Source organism: Aspergillus neoniger, assembly GCF_003184625.1.
Source record: "Aspergillus neoniger CBS 115656 unplaced genomic scaffold BO87scaffold_57, whole genome shotgun sequence".
Classification (NCBI taxonomy): Eukaryota; Fungi; Ascomycota; class Eurotiomycetes; order Eurotiales; family Aspergillaceae; genus Aspergillus; species Aspergillus neoniger.
In genome coordinates, this window is record NW_020291185.1 from 144,103 (window position 1) to 159,215 (window position 15,113).

The window sequence follows — 15,113 nt, forward strand, 5'->3', positions numbered from 1 at the left end:
TGGTTGCTGTGACACATGAACAACTTGTAATTAAACAATACCTTTTCGTAAGTACCCATAGGACGATGAGGCTGACTGAAACGCAGTCAACCTAGGCGTAAGGCGTGGTCGGCCATGAACTGTGCAAACAGCTAAAGGGAAGACTATCCTAAACCATGAGACTAGACCAGAAGATCAATTCAAATAGCATTGTTGATACATGATATAACACCAGAGAAAAGGAAAATTTACAATGTCCTATACAATACAATCCCAGCCGAAAGTTCAGATGTAGACAGACAGATATCAATAAGAGCAATAGTCAACACTTCGACTCTATTCGTCATCCTTGGAAGCCTCTTCCTTAGGCTTGTCCAGCGGGCTTCCCTCAGAAGGAACTTCCTCAGACACAACATCCTGAGAGGCTTCAGGCGTCTGTCCTTCCGCGGTCTCCAGAGTCGTCTCCTCTACTTGTTGACGGAGTGGTTGCATGAGTTTATACGTCCACTCACCCTTGCGCGCTAGCGCCAATCTTCTCTGCTGACCCGCTTCTCCTGCCCGTCCCAGCACACCAGCAATCAGAGTCACGGAACGCAAACTGTCGTCGTTGGCAGGGATGGGGTATGTGACACGAGTCGGGTCGGCGTCAGTGTCGATGATACCAATAGTCGGGACGTTGTTGAGACCACACTCGTGCAACAGGACAACGTTCTCGACGGGGTTCAAGCAAACAACAAGGTCGGGCTTAAGTGCACGGTAACCTTCCAATTCCTCTTTCCAGAGGTCCTCAATCGTCTCATCCAAGCCGTTCACGATCTTCTTGTCGCAATGGCCCAGGATCTGCTGGCCATTGGTCAAACTACCAGGGATCCAACGCTCGAAAATGTGATATCCCTGAGCCAGTTCCGCGGCTCTGACCACCGCACGCTTCTGACCCTTTCGCGTGCCTGCAAAGAGAACTAATCCACCCCGGAAGGCAACTTCCTCCACAATCTTGGCCGCACGTCGGAGGTAAGCCGCCGTGATGTCAAGAGAGATGATGTGAGTTCCCTCCCTGATACCGAAGATATAGCGCGAGTTCTGGGGGTTCCAGCGGGAAGTCGAGTGTCCAAGGTGTGTCTGGTTGGCGAGGAGCATTTCGAGGGTAACGTCGGTGGCTTTGGGAGGGTTTTTGAGGAGGCTCTCTGGCCGGTAGACGCCGGTCACATCGCTACCGAGACTGTGGAATTTGATCCCTGAAAAGAAGAGGGTGTGTTAGCTTTCCCTTCAGGCAGCGGCAGGCCTCACGGCCATGATGTTGCGGTACTTACTGCGGAGCGTGTTCGGATCCAATCTCTCTTGTGCACCAGATGTACCAGGCTCCGGCACCGCAACAGCCGGTGCAGGCGTCTCTAATTGAGGTGCTTGCTCCGCAACGATTGTCTGTACTGGAGTCTGGCCAGTCGTCTCGGTGGAAGAGAATCGGGACAAGATGCGCGACTGACGGGGAAGAGCCCGAAGCTGGCGGCCTGAATGAAGACGGGGGAATCAGCACCAATATTTCCTATCAATTATTCCAATCCATAGAATAAACTCACTTTGCCGCACAAGTTGCCGAACAATCATACTGTCTTGTGTTGGCCGGAGTTCTGGTCTATCGCAGCTGGTTCAAGGGAATCTTCCGCTCGAACTTTTGATGTCGGGCTTGGCAACAACAGGTGCCTGAGGCGGGTAAATAATACGCTAAGCCGTTTACGGAAGCAGTTCTAGATGTCGGGGAAATCAACTCGATCCCAGCGATTCCGATGCATCCATCTCACACTACTACTTGCTTACTTCGTATTTGCAGCACACCACCTGAACGGTGATTTATTGTTCCAGAGAACCGCCAAACACAAACATGACCACATACCAGCTCCTAACAACGAGAGACAACGTCAAACGAACCAACAGTAGCACTCGCATATCGCCCAGACCGCCAAACCATCCCTCAACAGCAGAGACCAAACACAACAGCCCAATAACAAACCTTGTACTACACTCCTCCGAGTAGGCAGGATGTCACTTGATTCCACCAATCGACCACTACATCCCCTAGACCATCATGCAGAACACAGCACGGTAGTCAACCGCCCAAATGCCAATCTGCAAGTAAGTACAAAGTAGGGTAGGTTGGTAAATACATAACCCAACATATCGATACACACAGTGAAAGCGACGATCATATACATACACAAAACCGAACCTGCTCCGCCCCAAAACGAGGCAAACAATTGCCTATGAAGCGACACGCGTACTCACCAATCCCTGTCCATGTTAACTATTTGTCAGGTCATATGTCAAAGTCAACTTGCAGTGTGTGGGTGATCCATCCGACCCTTTAACCGCTCAGTCTCAGCCACGATCATTGATGGTCTATCTCTCTCTCTCTCTATCTATCTATCTATCTGTTTGAGGTAATCGAGATGTCAAGGTGGGGAATTCGGGTTAGGGGAATAAGTAAGCCGGGACATGTTGGGCCGCAGAAGTTTCGCACTATTCGCTTTGGGAAAGTGTGCTTTTCTCATTTTGAGATGATTACCATCGTATTGTAGACAAGACGAGGAGGAGGTTACATCGATCTATTTCTTTATGCCCTCTAGATTGTGTAACGTGGGGTTAGATAGTTGGAGAAGAAATGTAAAGAGGCATTTTTTCTTTTCCGTTGGAATGTGCGGGATCCTTGTTTTCTTGTCGAATACTAAACCGGCAATACTACTAGTATCCCGCTTGAAGGTATCTTTGTGAGGGGGCCAAAACTTCCTACTGTTAGTAGTAGCATAAATTACAGCAGACATTACTGGTTGATGATGAGCTGGCTTTCGCTGATCACCTTCACAACGATTCAACTTATTTTCCGGCATGAGACAAGACAGAAAAGCAAAGGGTGGGGTCGGGTCGTCGAGACTTTTCCTCCCCGCCACCAACCTGAAACCCCTCATCCTGTTAACATCATGGGGCGAACTCAAATGCGTGAAGATCGGTCAAGTGGTGGGTGGTGGGAGGATGGTCGGATCGCGATTTTCTCTCCAAGGATTGGAGCTACGTGGGAATTTACAGTTCTACAGCTGTCAAAATGACTGCTCAGGAGCAAATGTAAATGAGGCCAAAGACTGTATGATTCTTCGTAACGTAACCACAGAAGAGCTATGTAGACTGGAATACAGCGTTGGTATCAAGATTAAGAATTTCATCCGCGCCGGGTATGTGTAACAAGCAAAGCGATCTCAGTAATAGCAATGAGAAGAAAATGTAGAAAAAGCGATTCAATAATTCTTCATCCAAAACCCGGCCGGCCGAACGAAGCAAAAGTCGAAATTTCAGTCATTCACGGTAGTCGCAAGGGAATTCGTAAGAATAAACAGGAAGAAAGCAATCGGTTTAGGAGAGAAGGAGAACCGTCTATCGCTTGAAGAAGCCACCAAGCTGGTCCATCATGCCACCGCCACCGTGGGACTGGCCACCCTGAGGGGGGTAACCACCATAGCTGCTCTGGTATTCCTGCTGCTGCTCGTCCTTGTGCTTGTGCTTCTTGATGGCATCCTCGGCGATGCTTCCCATGATGGCTCCACCGATGGTTCCGAGGATTCCGTGATCGGCCTTGTGACCGGCAAATCCGCCCGCAAGACCACCGGCAATGGCACCACCGAGGCCACGCTCACCCTCCTGGGCTCCGCCGGGGGCACCCTGGTTGTACCTAAAGATAAACAATGTTAGCTAGAGCTCATGAATATCAAGGTACTATAGTGTATAACATACTCGCCACGCTGGTCCTGGCCGTACTGCTGACCACCCTGGTGCTGCTGGCCGTACTGGCCCTCACCATACTGGGGCTGTCCACCACCGCCGTAGTAGTCGCTAGAGGCACCACCCTGGCCGCCGTGCTGCTGGTGCTGGTGCTGGCTGTACTGGTCATAGCCACCCTGCTGGCCATATCCTTGCTGCTGAGGGTATCCGCCCTGCTGACCGTATCCACCTTGGCCGTAGCCGCCCTGGTTGTAACCACCCTGCTGGTGGCCGTAGTAGCCCTGGTTGTTGTATCCGTCGTAGCCAGACATGGTGATGATGTGGATTGGAGTTGTAGAGGTAGTTGATTGATAGATAGGTAAGGTTGATAGAAGAAGGAAGTGGAGTGGATTTAGTAAGATGATGGAAGGTAAGACAAAACGAGGGGTTCCCAGGCCTTTTATAGTGGGATATTTGGCCACTGGATAAGGTGATCTGGCACTGCAGGGCTGAGCAGGCGCAGTGCTGACTCGCCCAGAAGCTGAGCCCCACCAAGATTCAATGATGCCCCCGCTACGCCAAGAGCCCAGCGCCAGCTGAGAAAACACGGGAACAAGTAATTACGCTGTTCAGTCACAGCCCCCGGTCAGAAATTAACCCGGTTTGAAGTGAGATTACGACTTCTATTGTGGCTGTTCGTTGAGGCTGATGCCGTACGGAATCACTAGATCGCCCGCCACCATGCAGCGCGGGGTGGCTGTGCCATGTGTTCATCTTGGGCGCAGGGCGGGTGTTGATCTGGTCTTCTTTCGGAATTGCTCCCCGCCAACCTGGGGATCAGGTACTTTTCCTTTTCTTTTGCTTTGCCTGACAGTGGCAAATTCCAACGGGCGTCTATAGATTGATCATGCCTGTCATTATGCAATTACTTCGATACGCAGCGCATTACACATCCGGCCCCTTACTTTCCCTTCACCCCCATAGTAAGCGCCAGAGCTAGCCGCGACTGGAATTTTCGGCCTCGGAGTTAGCGCGGGTACATCGGTGACGTTACCATGGTATAATATTACACATCATACCGAGCTCACATGTGGCTCTCACACAGCCGCCCAGTGGCTTAGCAACCATTGTTGCATATTGCATAAAATAGTCAACTGCGTGCGCACATTTACTTAAGTATGGCTGTGCGAATCCATAAATAGTACTTACTACGTACTGATGCCGCGATGCCGATACTGTATAGTACCAGTACCATCCAGTCACCACCCTATTGGGCAGACTCAACATCGCAACCATCTGCTGGAGTTTTTACCGAAATAAGCCCCCATAATCCCTTCCCTGGAAATGCCGGATCATCGGAATAGCACATCTCCGTGTTTGCCGGGTACTCTACGTACAACTTACCCAAGTAAGTAGGGTTGTTCCTCATTGGGGTCCGAAAACGACCGGCATTAGCAGGCAGACACATTATTACACTATTAGTGCAGAATTCCGTCCGCCTAGTGTTGCGAACACGTACGAGCAGTGGAGGGATCCGGAGTGAATCTGGTCTCTGAGTGGATCACTCGTCTTTGGTTCCAGGCAGTTTTACTGGGTTTCGCTTCTCTTGGACCCTTGGCGGGTTGAAACTTGCAACGATCCGGGCCTCGGGGCTATGGGGCACCACTGGGCAGTTGATCAGATCAGATACGCAGATAGAGAGATGATGTGCCCGGTTTTAGGTAGTCTAGATATCTTGTAGATCACAGGTGGCCGAGTTAGCCTTGTCGAATGTCATTCTAGAATCCTCGGGTGTGCTGCGCCGAGATTAGTTCAGGGCGCACACCCTTCCTTGTGTATGGCGGCTGTTGTTGCTCTGCCTAGCATCGGGCGGGATGTCAGAGCTGAAGGTCGATTCCACCTTGAAGCATGATGTCAACTGTAGGCAGCAAATAATTTCTAAAATATGGCAGAAGGCTGAATAATAAGCTGGACAATCTGCAAATACCATGCTTGGTCATCCCTCGTAGAATCACGATCACGATGGAATGATCCACGGACCCAAGTGCCTTCCTTTATGTATAAAGACGCGGGGCCATAATCAACCACTATACAGTGCTTACAGCCTTACAACACCAACCCAGCAATAAGCAACCACTTACCCATCTTTATCAAACCTTATCATACCAAGATTCTCCAAACCCCTTACAACCAACGCAGTACAACCATCTCCCCAGCATACGCAAAATGCAAGGTTAACCGCACTACCATGTTGCACATCTCAAGCTTCCTACACTCAGCCTGCCCACGCGGCACCACATAATTCATTTCATTCCTCGATCGATACACATCTCAAGTATTCGCAAGGTACTCTCAAAAAGTGCCCCCCAAACTCCCAAGAACTAGTCTAGACAGATCATCATCTGACTCCAGCGACCAGCTGGTGGAAGCAAACAGATTGGTCGCCTTTAAGGTTATACTTTACGCGGTGCCTCTCGTGGTGGATAGCTCGCCTGACCGACAACTGCGGCATCAGTAAGTTAGTAGTATACTATGGAGGGGGCGAGGGAAGCATGTTTCAACTATAATCAGCACCCACTTGCGACCGTCACCGAAATTATTCTTTGACTACGATGAACACATGGATCATCCTGTAGATTCGCTCATAGTTGGGTTTGCAATCATGGTGTGCGACAATTGTAGATCCACGCCTGTAGGTGGCAGGGGGTGCCACTGCGTATTTGCTTCTGTTTTTAATAGTGCGTAGCGTTCCTTCCCTGGAATGCAGAAAAAAATGAGGGAGCTTTCTACGGTCTTTCGACTTCGAGATCATTCATCAAAGGACTCCTGACCTATAAGTACTAGTTGTCGATGTGTTGACCTTACGTCTGAAACCCCAGCAAATATTGTCGAATATATATAGTGCATCAGCTGGGCCTTACACACAAAATGAAATCCGGACTCATTCTACTATCCCCCTTATGCCTTTCTACCATCTTATACGCATCCCCAACATCTACGCCCAACCCCAACCCTCCGACAGTGTATCTCATCCGTCATGGGGAAAAACCCCCAGATCCCGGGGACAGTGGACTAAATGCCGATGGCTTCAAACGCGCCGAGTGCCTCCGGGAGGTATTCGGCGTGGGGTCACCTTATGGAATAGGCCATGTGATGGCGCCCAAGCTCAATAAGCGTAAGACATGGCGCATTTCAGGCGGTTATTCCTACTTTCAGGCCGAACAAGCTAATGTTTATGTTGGTGACTGCTCAGGAGGCCAGCATAGGCGTTCCTATGAGACCGTCCTCCCCGTCGCACAGGACCTTGGCCTCTCCGTTGATACATCCTGCAAGCGCAATCACGTTAAGTGTGTGGCGAAACGGATCAAAGAGTTCAAGGGAACAGGAAACATTCTGATCTCCTGGCGCCATGGGAAGATGAGGCAGATTGTCCAGGAGCTGGGATATGCGGACCCTCCTGAATATCCTGATGATCGGTAAGTTATTAGAGGGTTTGGTCATAGACTAGATGAATTACTAATGAATGGGTTTCCTATCTAGGTTCGATTTGATCTGGACGATTCCATTTCCTTATGACAATATCACTGAGATTCAAAGCGAAGAATGTCCGGAATTGGATGTGCCAGTGCCAGCACTACTGAAGGTGCAAGAGTAAATCATCATGGGCTGGTACCTGATGAAACCCACTGTCTATATTGTGTGGGATTTTTAATGAAGTTGATGACTTTCTGAATGGTATGGATAAATTCAAGTCTGTTGTGCATCGACTTATCGTAGCTGTATAATGATGAGTGGGTTATGAACAGACTCGTAGTTATATAGTACGTAGCTGTAATCTCATTGACCAGTTGCTCCTGCACAAGGTCAAACGTTAATCCGAACAACAGTCTGTGTGCGCGGGCGGTGAACAGCCGAGCGGAGACAGAGCGCCAAGATTTCAACCTGCCCACCCAATTTTTTCGACGTATCGCGGCCTTCACTACGTTCGACCGAGCGTTGCCCAAATTTCTCATCAACCTCAGTATATTACTGGTTCAACGGCTTGGATCCCTTGGAAGGTCTGCGGTCACTCTGTTTCTTGAAGGATGGATGATATCGAGGTGTGTTGTTCCGTGCATTGCATTATGCCCGATCACGAGGTTGACCTCCTCTATTTTTTCTTCATCAGGAACGCCTGCGAAGCCATGCTCAGGCCTTCGACGGTTTACTGTCGCTGATCCCGGCGAAATTTTATTACGGCGAAGATGGCAGTGTATGTGACTTGTCCAATCTTTCCTTGCTGCAAAATTTCCTCCTGCCCTTCCTTTTCTCCCCTCGTCTCAATTAGCGTCGCGCTTAAGACACAGCTGACCAGTGGTTCCTGAAAATAGGATCAATGGCAGCGCAAGAAGCAGACTAAGGAGCAGGCCCGTGAAGCCAAGCGGGCGAAGTTGGACCCCGATTCCGCCAAGTCAGCCAAGGATGTGATGGACGAGAATGCACGCAAGCGTAAACGTGACGAGGAAGGGAATGGGGAAGAAGACGACTCTTCTGATAACGGTGAACTCGGCTCCGAAAAGCCCAAGGAAGGATTGAAGAGAGGAGATGCCAACTCAAAGAAGCAAAAGCAGGCCGAAGACTCGGCTGATGCGGAGCGCACATCCGCCAAGTCGGCCGAAGAGGCAGAAGCGCGCAAGAAGTTGAAGGAGGAAAAGAAGGCCCAGAAGAAAGCTGCTCAGAAGGAGAAGAAGAAGGCCAAGGAAGCCGCTAGGAAGGTCAAGGTAGCCGAGCAGCCCGAAGAGACCGAAACACCTGCTGTGCAAAAATCCGAGTCGACCCCCGCCAACAAGACCAAGGAACAAAAACAAGAACAAGAGGACAGCGATAGTGATGACAGTGAAATTGCGGATGGCGTCCCCGCCGAAGGTCTCTCGCTCGAGTTCAACGCCGAACAAGAAGAACAACCATCCTCTTCTGCGTCCACCCCCAACTCCCCTGGGTTCGATGCTTCCAATCCCCAATCGGGCAGCTCTTCCATATCCTCCATTGTTCCCCCCACCGAAGCCTCCAAATCCTCCACCTCCGAACCTAAGCCTCTCAAGCCTACCCCCGATGAGCTCAAGCAACGGTTACAGAAGCGGCTCGATGAACTTCGCGCAGCCCGACATGCCGACGGGCTCAACGGAAAGCCCGCTAGAAACCGTCAAGAGCTAATCGAAGCTCGCCGCCAAAAAGCCGAGCAACGCAAAGCGCACAAGAAGGAGCTGCGCCAAAAGGCTAGAGAAGAGGAGCAACGGCTGAAGGATGAAGCCATGGTCCGCCGCTTTTCTCCTGGTGGCTCGGGATCCCTTCTCGCCTCCCCGCGCTCACCCGCTGATTCCGTCGGCTCGAACAACAACTACGCTTTTGGCCGCGTTGTCTTCGCAGATGGCCAACACGCCGACCCCACTCTTTCCGGAGTCCGGGAACAACCTAAGAGCCACGGTCCTAAAGACCCTGCCGCAGCCCTGAAGGCTGTTGAAGCGAAGAAGGCCAAGCTCGCCGCTATGGACGAGCAGAAGCGGGCTGACATTGAGGAGAAGGACCTGTGGCTTAACGCGAAGAAGCGGGCACATGGTGAACGGGTCCGTGACGACACATCATTGCTGAAGAAGGCGCTTAAGCGCAAGGAATCGGCGAAGAAGAAGTCTGAGCGCGAATGGAAGGAGCGTCTGGAAGCCGTGAAGAAGGGCAAGGACATGAAGCAGCAGAAGCGTGAAGAGAACCTCCGGAAGCGCCGAGAGGAGAAGGGCAACAAGGGAGGCGGCAAGAAGAAGCAGGCTGGAGGAGGTAAGAAGAAGTCCAGACCGGGCTTTGAGGGCAGCTTCAAGGCCAAGTCTGGAGGCAAGAAATAAGCAAACATTGTGCTGCTGTGTTGGAAGAAGAAGTGGAGACCCGTCCAAAGTGTAATACCAAGCTGCAATCTCTGATCATGTGTACATACACGCACAGAAGAATGGGGGCCGGAATATTCAAAAACAAAACAAACCAAAGGGAAAAAGGAAGAACAAAAGGGAAAACTCAGAGAGGAGCAGAAACATGCTACAGATTGAGCAAAAGAAAGCTCGAGACCAAAAAGTTGAAGGGAGTGCGGGCATTGGAGAAACGGTGTTTGGGGAGTTTAAACTCTGGAGGTTCTCTGTTCATTTTGTGCATATATACCGAATCTCACGAAGCATTTTTTGTCTTTGTTTGTTGTTTTTTATGCCAGCTGAGCTTGCACAACTATTACATTCATGTACGAATTTGATTGAGTATGCACAATGCAGTTCGCAGCACAGTAGCTAAGAGAGAGACTCTATAAAGAGACTTTAGCTAACCATGCATACCAATAGTCATCATCTTCATTAGAATTGTCTGCCAGCAAACTTTTGTCTATGTCGTAACTCAGTCCAAGTCATACCTCATAAGTCATGAACCCGAAAGAGTTACCCATCATCAATCATCATCATCACTCATCCATTATCTATCATCTATCACCACCATCTATCAATCTGTCATCATCAAAACTTTTACCCCCTTCTCCACCTCAACCTCAAACCCCTCCCCAATATATGAAAAAAATGAAAGAAAGAAATCAAGCAAACCTCTCATCCCTCGCCTCCAAACACGCATCCACCATCCCATCAACAGCCAACCCCCTCTGCACCTCCGTACAACACCCAATCTTGACCAACTCCGACAATGCCTCACCCACCCAATTCTGACAATTCCACCCGGGGAGATCATTCCGCACTTTAACCCTAGCGCACGCATCCCTGACTATCTTCCTAGAGATAGTAGAATTATCACTACTTACCGTCGTTACGACGGGGATATTCCGCTCTAGTTTCGCGCTCTGCGTGGGATTCGCCCCGGTTACCTCAACGAATTTGAATTCGCCGGGGGGCCCCGTGATGTGGAACATGCTTTGTTGGTTGTCGGGGTATGTGGTGAGGAGGAGCACGGCGTGGCGGTATTTGATGAAGTCGAGGGGGGAGCCGTGGAAGACGAGGAGGGAGAGGGTGGTGGTGGTGGTAGTCATATCGATGGGGTAGTTAGGGGATGAGGGCTGGGTTGGGCTGGGTTGGATAGGATGGGATGGTGATTCTTTCATTGTAACAGGGGCCATCTCGTGATGGAAGGGCTTATATAGCTATGCTGTTACATCGAAGTTCATGAGTCTTGTAGATGTTTGGGATATGCCGTGAGCGAATATCTTACCCATATGCAGGAGGGGATGGGGCATATAGAAGTCTAGAAGGGTCTACAGATATGCCTAATAGCTCTGGAGCGTATCACAGTATGGGCATAAGGGCTGTGTCAAGGCATTTTCCTACATTCATCTACCAGTACTGGAACGTGTCAACCTGCTACTGCACAAAGAAACTCCCAACACTAACCTTAACCTAGTCTACTAGCTCTGTTGCTTTGTTACAGACTACGGGACGGGACGTTCTCGTCGCTACCAGAGATTGAGGGAGAAGATAATGGCAGTTTCCTTTTGTTTTGTGGGAGAGATGTGTGGTAGTTCCGTGGGAGGTCTGTGGTGTAGCGACTGTCTATTCAGGTGCTTGTATGGATCGTATGCTTTCGTGGATGGTCTAGGCTCTTGTTGGAGATATGGAGGCAGAGTTGCGGTGTAGGTGTTATGTATACTGTGAAAGTATCGTGTCGGTCGAGATGGGTTTATCCACTATAGCTTATCGGAAATAGGGGTGGTTATGTTCTATGTAGCTGGGTATGGGTGGGTCTGCATGAAAGGGTAGGGTTATATCCGATGATTTCGATTGATAGGAGTAGGTAATAGCAATAGGCGGGTGATGGGTTGAGAGAAATTGCTAGCTGAGTGCCGCAGTGTTGAGGACATTGCGTGCTTGGTTGGGCTGTGAATGAGTGACGGAAGAGTATGGCAGACCAGTGTATTGCTATGTGATACCATAGCTGATAGTTGAGCATGGTTGCTGCACTGATAGGTCGTTGTTTAAGCACTATTTTAGCACATAACAAAGGAAAAATTCTTTGATTGGATCCCTAGACAAACAAGAGTAAAAAAAAACAACACAACATGCAGGATTTCCTTCAACATCAAAGACAAAACCAGACCCGGAATCGAGTGGCCGATCTGATCAATTCCGGTAGACCCGACTAGTACAGAAGGTAATCAGGGAGGCGAAGGGGGGTGGGCGTGAGATATGTACAGCGTGGGGGGTAATTGGGAGTGGCTACAAGCCAGGCTTTCTAGGTCGGAAAGACTCTTCTAATATCATGTTTTTCTCGCATCTCTTTCAAGGGGAGTGTCACATGGACACCGTGTCCGGTGTCATCATTGGCAAATACAGGTGCCGCTTAGCGGTAAGGAGCATCGGCTCTGATAGCAGCAGCAATTTCGGGCTCCCACTTGTCACCGTTGGCGAGAAGCTTCTCCTTGTTGTACAGCAGCTCTTCACGGGTCTCGGTGGCATATTCGGCGTTGGAAGCTACGCGACATTGTCAGTAAACGACTCACGTCCTACATAATTTTACTGGTTACTCACTCTCAACAATAGCGTCGACAGGGCAACTCTCCTGGCAGTAACCGCAGTAGATGCACTTGGTCATGTCGATATCGTAACGCGTCGTGCGACGGCTTCCATCCTCACGCTCCTCAGCCTCGATGGTGATAGCCTGGGCCGGGCAGATGGCCTCGCAGAGCTTGCAGGCAATGCAGCGCTCTTCACCGGTGGGGTAGCGACGCAGAGCGTGCTCGCCACGGAAACGGGGGGAGATGGGACCCTTCTCGAAGGGGTAGAAGATGGTGTAACTAAACGACCAGCGTATCAGCCGCAGATCCATTGAGACAGAACGATCCTCCCCAAGATAATGAAAAGCAATAGACAGGCTTAGAAGGTCCACGAGAAGTTCTGATGATGATATGCACCGAGGCAGACCTGACGAAGCTGGATGGGACGACTTACGGAGGTCTGAAGAACTGCTCCAGCACGACGTACATGCCGCGCAACAACTCAGCCATAAGGAAGTACTTTCCGGCCTTGTCGAGAGAAGACTCAGTGCCTTCGTCCCATCTCTTCGGAGGGGGCAGACGGAAGCCCGGTTGGGGGGGACCAGCTGGCGTAGCTGCCCGGTTCACCGAGGAAGAGAAGTTTGCGATGGATCCCAAGGGCGAAGACCGGAGAGGGAAGGCTGTAGGACGAGAGTAGGCGACGAGCCTGGCGACGGACTTGGGGGCGGCCATCGCGGAAGTCGAAGAAGCGCGCGAAAGAGCGGGGATGACGAGGGGAGAGGTCAATTGACAGAGGGGGGGGAACAGCAGCAATTCGAACCAGAAGCGGTTGGAGGTGGAAGTCGACGAAGTTCTGCTTGGGTCGCCGGCCTGCTTAGGTCATGGCTTTCTGCCGCCCCGTGATTGGCCCGCCGCCAGGATTTTGCTTCCTCCGAGCCGCAACAGAATCCAAACCCGTTCATCATCCATCGCTTCATTTCCCCCAATCTTTCCCCATTCCATCACTACCTTCTCCTCCTCATTCTCCCCCCCCACTCCACCTCTTCTTCTTATTCAGGCCCTTTTTAGCCTTTTCTTTCAGCTTCACCTTCCTGCCATCATGTTCCGCTCCGCTGTCGTCCGCTCCCTCAGGGCCTCCGTCCCTCGTGCCGTCAAGACTCCGGCTCCCTTCCAGATCCGTAGCTCTCCTGTTGCTCGTCCGGCCCAATTCGCCCCTCGCTTTGCCTACCAGGGTGTCAGACTCTACTCCGCTCCCGCCGGTCTCAACAAGGATGAGGTTGAGGGTCGGATAGTCAACCTTCTGAAGAACTTTGACAAGGTGCGTCCGGAATTGCGCGTTTTTAGCTGCTCCCTCAAGGCGAGGAATTGCAAGCTATCAAGAAATATAAAACAAGCACAGTGACTGACAGGCTGGAATTATTACAGGTCTCCGATGCTAGCAAGGTTAGTTTTGATACCCGATGACGCCTGATGTCATTGGCCGGGATTTCCCGCGGGTAAAGAATCATAGCTTAACGGTCGCGATTCAACAGATCAACGGTGCCTCTCACTTCGCGAACGACCTCGGTCTGGACAGCTTGGATACCGTTGAGGTCGTCATGGCCATTGAGGAGGTATGGATACCGCATATGCCCTGGTTTATACTTGACGTTGTATACTGATAGGGATGTCTATAGGAATTCAGCATTGAGATCCCCGACAAGGAGGCCGACTCCATCCACAGCGGTAAGTGCAGCTTTGGGATGAGATGCCCTTACAGGGTATTGCGACGCCAGAGAACATATACTGACCATCCCTTCTGCTATAGTTGACAAGGCTGTTGAGTACATCCTTGGTCAGCCCGATGGTAAGTCCAACATCCTTTTATGTGCAATTGAACATGACTTGCGGGGATTTGGTACTGACTACTCTGCTAGCTCACTAAATATGAACGTAATGCGAGGACTCGGAGTGGATTGGGGGATTTAGAATAGAAAGGAAAGGGACTTCTGGCGTGCATCTACATGGGACTTGCCATAGTGGAGGTACCCGGAGTCGGTCACGCTACTCTGTATGCTGATACATGCCTGTGCTCTTTCACTCTATTATATCGTGTATATCATCTTCAATGCAGTTTTGACTGATTTTGGCTGGTCTTTTCGTATGAAACATGTTCTCTCTTTATTATTGAGTGTTGTTGAAGAAGTAACTTCATTTGCTGGGGAATCAATGCTGAGGGAACTGATAGCGTTGAATTAAGCTTGGAATTGCACGCGGTGTTCAGGTCGGAACGAATCTGATATGCGGTTCCGTGGGATGACGTGGAGGCTACCGATTCAGGAGCAATCAACGAGAAATGTTAAGTGCAGGGCCCCAGCCAGCATAATAAAGGTGAGAAGGGCTGGGATTTCCTGCTGCAGCCTTGAAACCAATGTTAATGCGACTGAAGCAGATAGAGAAAAATAAAATAAAATAAAAATAAAACTAAAACACGCAGGGGCCTGGAACCGAGTGGGCTGGGAATAGATAGTAGAAGTAGTAAGTAGTAAGTAGTAGTAGTGACCATAAAAGAAATGGGGTCCGTCACCGGAGAAGCAACAACTACTCTAACTAACTGGAGACGCCCAGCCAAAGGAAGACCAAGCGCCAGATAGCCTTAGCGACCGCATCGACCGCATCAATCTTTATATCTCCTCCATCCAAACTTCCCTCCCCGGGTTTTATCTCCCACCACCACCACCACCACCCTTTTTTCTTGTCTTGAGTTCTCACCGGGCTGTAATTGGGGTTTCTTGTCGCTGCTCGGCTCAGTTACCCACTTCTCTGGCCGCCCGTCTCCTTCTTCCCCCATTGATTGTCGGCCTGCCTTTCCTCTTCGTCGTCGTCTTCCACCACAACCTCCCCCCCCCCC

The 15,113-nt window shown here is 50.5% G+C and overlaps 6 protein-coding genes across 6 annotated transcripts; 2 read left to right on the forward strand and 4 right to left on the reverse strand.

Annotated features, from left to right (window-relative positions):
* Positions 1 to 46: 46 nt before the first annotated feature.
* BO87DRAFT_345849 (mitochondrial 37S ribosomal protein uS2m) lies at positions 47 to 1,631 on the reverse strand. The gene is made up of 3 exons (XM_025620878.1): positions 1,557 to 1,631; positions 1,290 to 1,487; positions 47 to 1,214 (listed from the first exon to the last, which is right to left on the reverse strand). Exons 1-3 carry the CDS (start codon positions 1,582 to 1,584, stop codon positions 316 to 318), a joined length of 1,125 nt encoding a protein of 374 aa, XP_025474408.1. The 5' UTR covers positions 1,585 to 1,631; the 3' UTR covers positions 47 to 315.
* Positions 1,632 to 3,102: 1,471 nt separating this feature from the next.
* Positions 3,103 to 4,134, reverse strand: hel10 (putative high expression lethality protein Hel10). Its single transcript, XM_025624422.1, has 2 exons — positions 3,757 to 4,134; positions 3,103 to 3,694 (listed from the first exon to the last, which is right to left on the reverse strand). Exons 1-2 carry the CDS (start codon positions 4,053 to 4,055, stop codon positions 3,400 to 3,402), a joined length of 594 nt encoding a protein of 197 aa, XP_025474409.1. The 5' UTR covers positions 4,056 to 4,134; the 3' UTR covers positions 3,103 to 3,399.
* Positions 4,135 to 6,651: 2,517 nt separating this feature from the next.
* BO87DRAFT_391505 (putative 60S ribosome biogenesis protein Rrp14) lies at positions 6,652 to 9,596 on the forward strand (the record flags this gene model as incomplete). Its single annotated transcript, XM_025624967.1, has 5 exons — positions 6,652 to 7,199; positions 7,264 to 7,374; positions 7,538 to 7,544; positions 7,892 to 7,975; positions 8,094 to 9,596. The coding sequence occupies 5 exons, from the start codon at positions 6,652 to 6,654 to the stop codon at positions 9,594 to 9,596; spliced, it is 2,253 nt and encodes a 750-aa protein (XP_025474410.1).
* A 649-nt stretch (positions 9,597 to 10,245) lies between these two features.
* Positions 10,246 to 10,765, reverse strand: BO87DRAFT_449963 (uncharacterized protein; the record flags this gene model as incomplete). The annotated part of the gene is made up of 2 exons (XM_025628382.1): positions 10,246 to 10,507; positions 10,541 to 10,765. 2 exons carry the CDS (start codon positions 10,763 to 10,765, stop codon positions 10,319 to 10,321), a joined length of 414 nt encoding a protein of 137 aa, XP_025474411.1. The 3' UTR covers positions 10,246 to 10,318.
* Positions 10,766 to 12,069: 1,304 nt separating this feature from the next.
* On the reverse strand, positions 12,070 to 12,955 carry BO87DRAFT_431073 (NuoI/complex I 23 kDa subunit family protein; the record flags this gene model as incomplete). Its single annotated transcript, XM_025627573.1, has 3 exons — positions 12,070 to 12,200; positions 12,258 to 12,523; positions 12,678 to 12,955. The coding sequence occupies 3 exons, from the start codon at positions 12,953 to 12,955 to the stop codon at positions 12,070 to 12,072; spliced, it is 675 nt and encodes a 224-aa protein (XP_025474412.1).
* Positions 12,956 to 13,189: 234 nt separating this feature from the next.
* Positions 13,190 to 14,353, forward strand: acpA (acyl carrier protein). The gene is made up of 6 exons (XM_025624423.1): positions 13,190 to 13,541; positions 13,649 to 13,666; positions 13,756 to 13,836; positions 13,900 to 13,948; positions 14,031 to 14,069; positions 14,140 to 14,353. Exons 1-6 carry the CDS (start codon positions 13,323 to 13,325, stop codon positions 14,145 to 14,147), a joined length of 414 nt encoding a protein of 137 aa, XP_025474413.1. The 5' UTR covers positions 13,190 to 13,322; the 3' UTR covers positions 14,148 to 14,353.
* The last annotated feature ends 760 nt before the right edge of the window (positions 14,354 to 15,113 follow it).

Bases quoted from the DNA above. Each gene is read 5' to 3' on its own strand.
- BO87DRAFT_345849 (XM_025620878.1), bottom strand. From the start codon at position 1,584: ATGATTGTTCGGCAACTTGTGCGGCAAA. The intron at 1,488-1,556 runs GTGAGTTTATTC...GTCTTCATTCAG, and splicing joins TCGGCAACTTGTGCGGCAAA to GCCGCCAGCTTCGGGCTCTT. The intron at 1,215-1,289 runs GTAAGTACCGCA...TCTTCTTTTCAG, and splicing joins GGATCCGAACACGCTCCGCA to GGATCAAATTCCACAGTCTC.
- hel10 (XM_025624422.1), bottom strand. From the start codon at position 4,055: ATGTCTGGCTACGACGGATACAACAACCAGGGCTACTACGGCCACCAG. The intron at 3,695-3,756 runs GTATGTTATACA...GTTTATCTTTAG, and splicing joins GGCCAGGACCAGCGTGGCGA to GTACAACCAGGGTGCCCCCG.
- acpA (XM_025624423.1), top strand. From the start codon at position 13,323: ATGTTCCGCTCCGCTGTCGTCCGCTCCCTCAGGGCCTCCGTCCCTCGT. The intron at 13,837-13,899 runs GTATGGATACCG...GGATGTCTATAG, and splicing joins TCGTCATGGCCATTGAGGAG to GAATTCAGCATTGAGATCCC. The intron at 13,949-14,030 runs GTAAGTGCAGCT...CTTCTGCTATAG, and splicing joins GGCCGACTCCATCCACAGCG to TTGACAAGGCTGTTGAGTAC.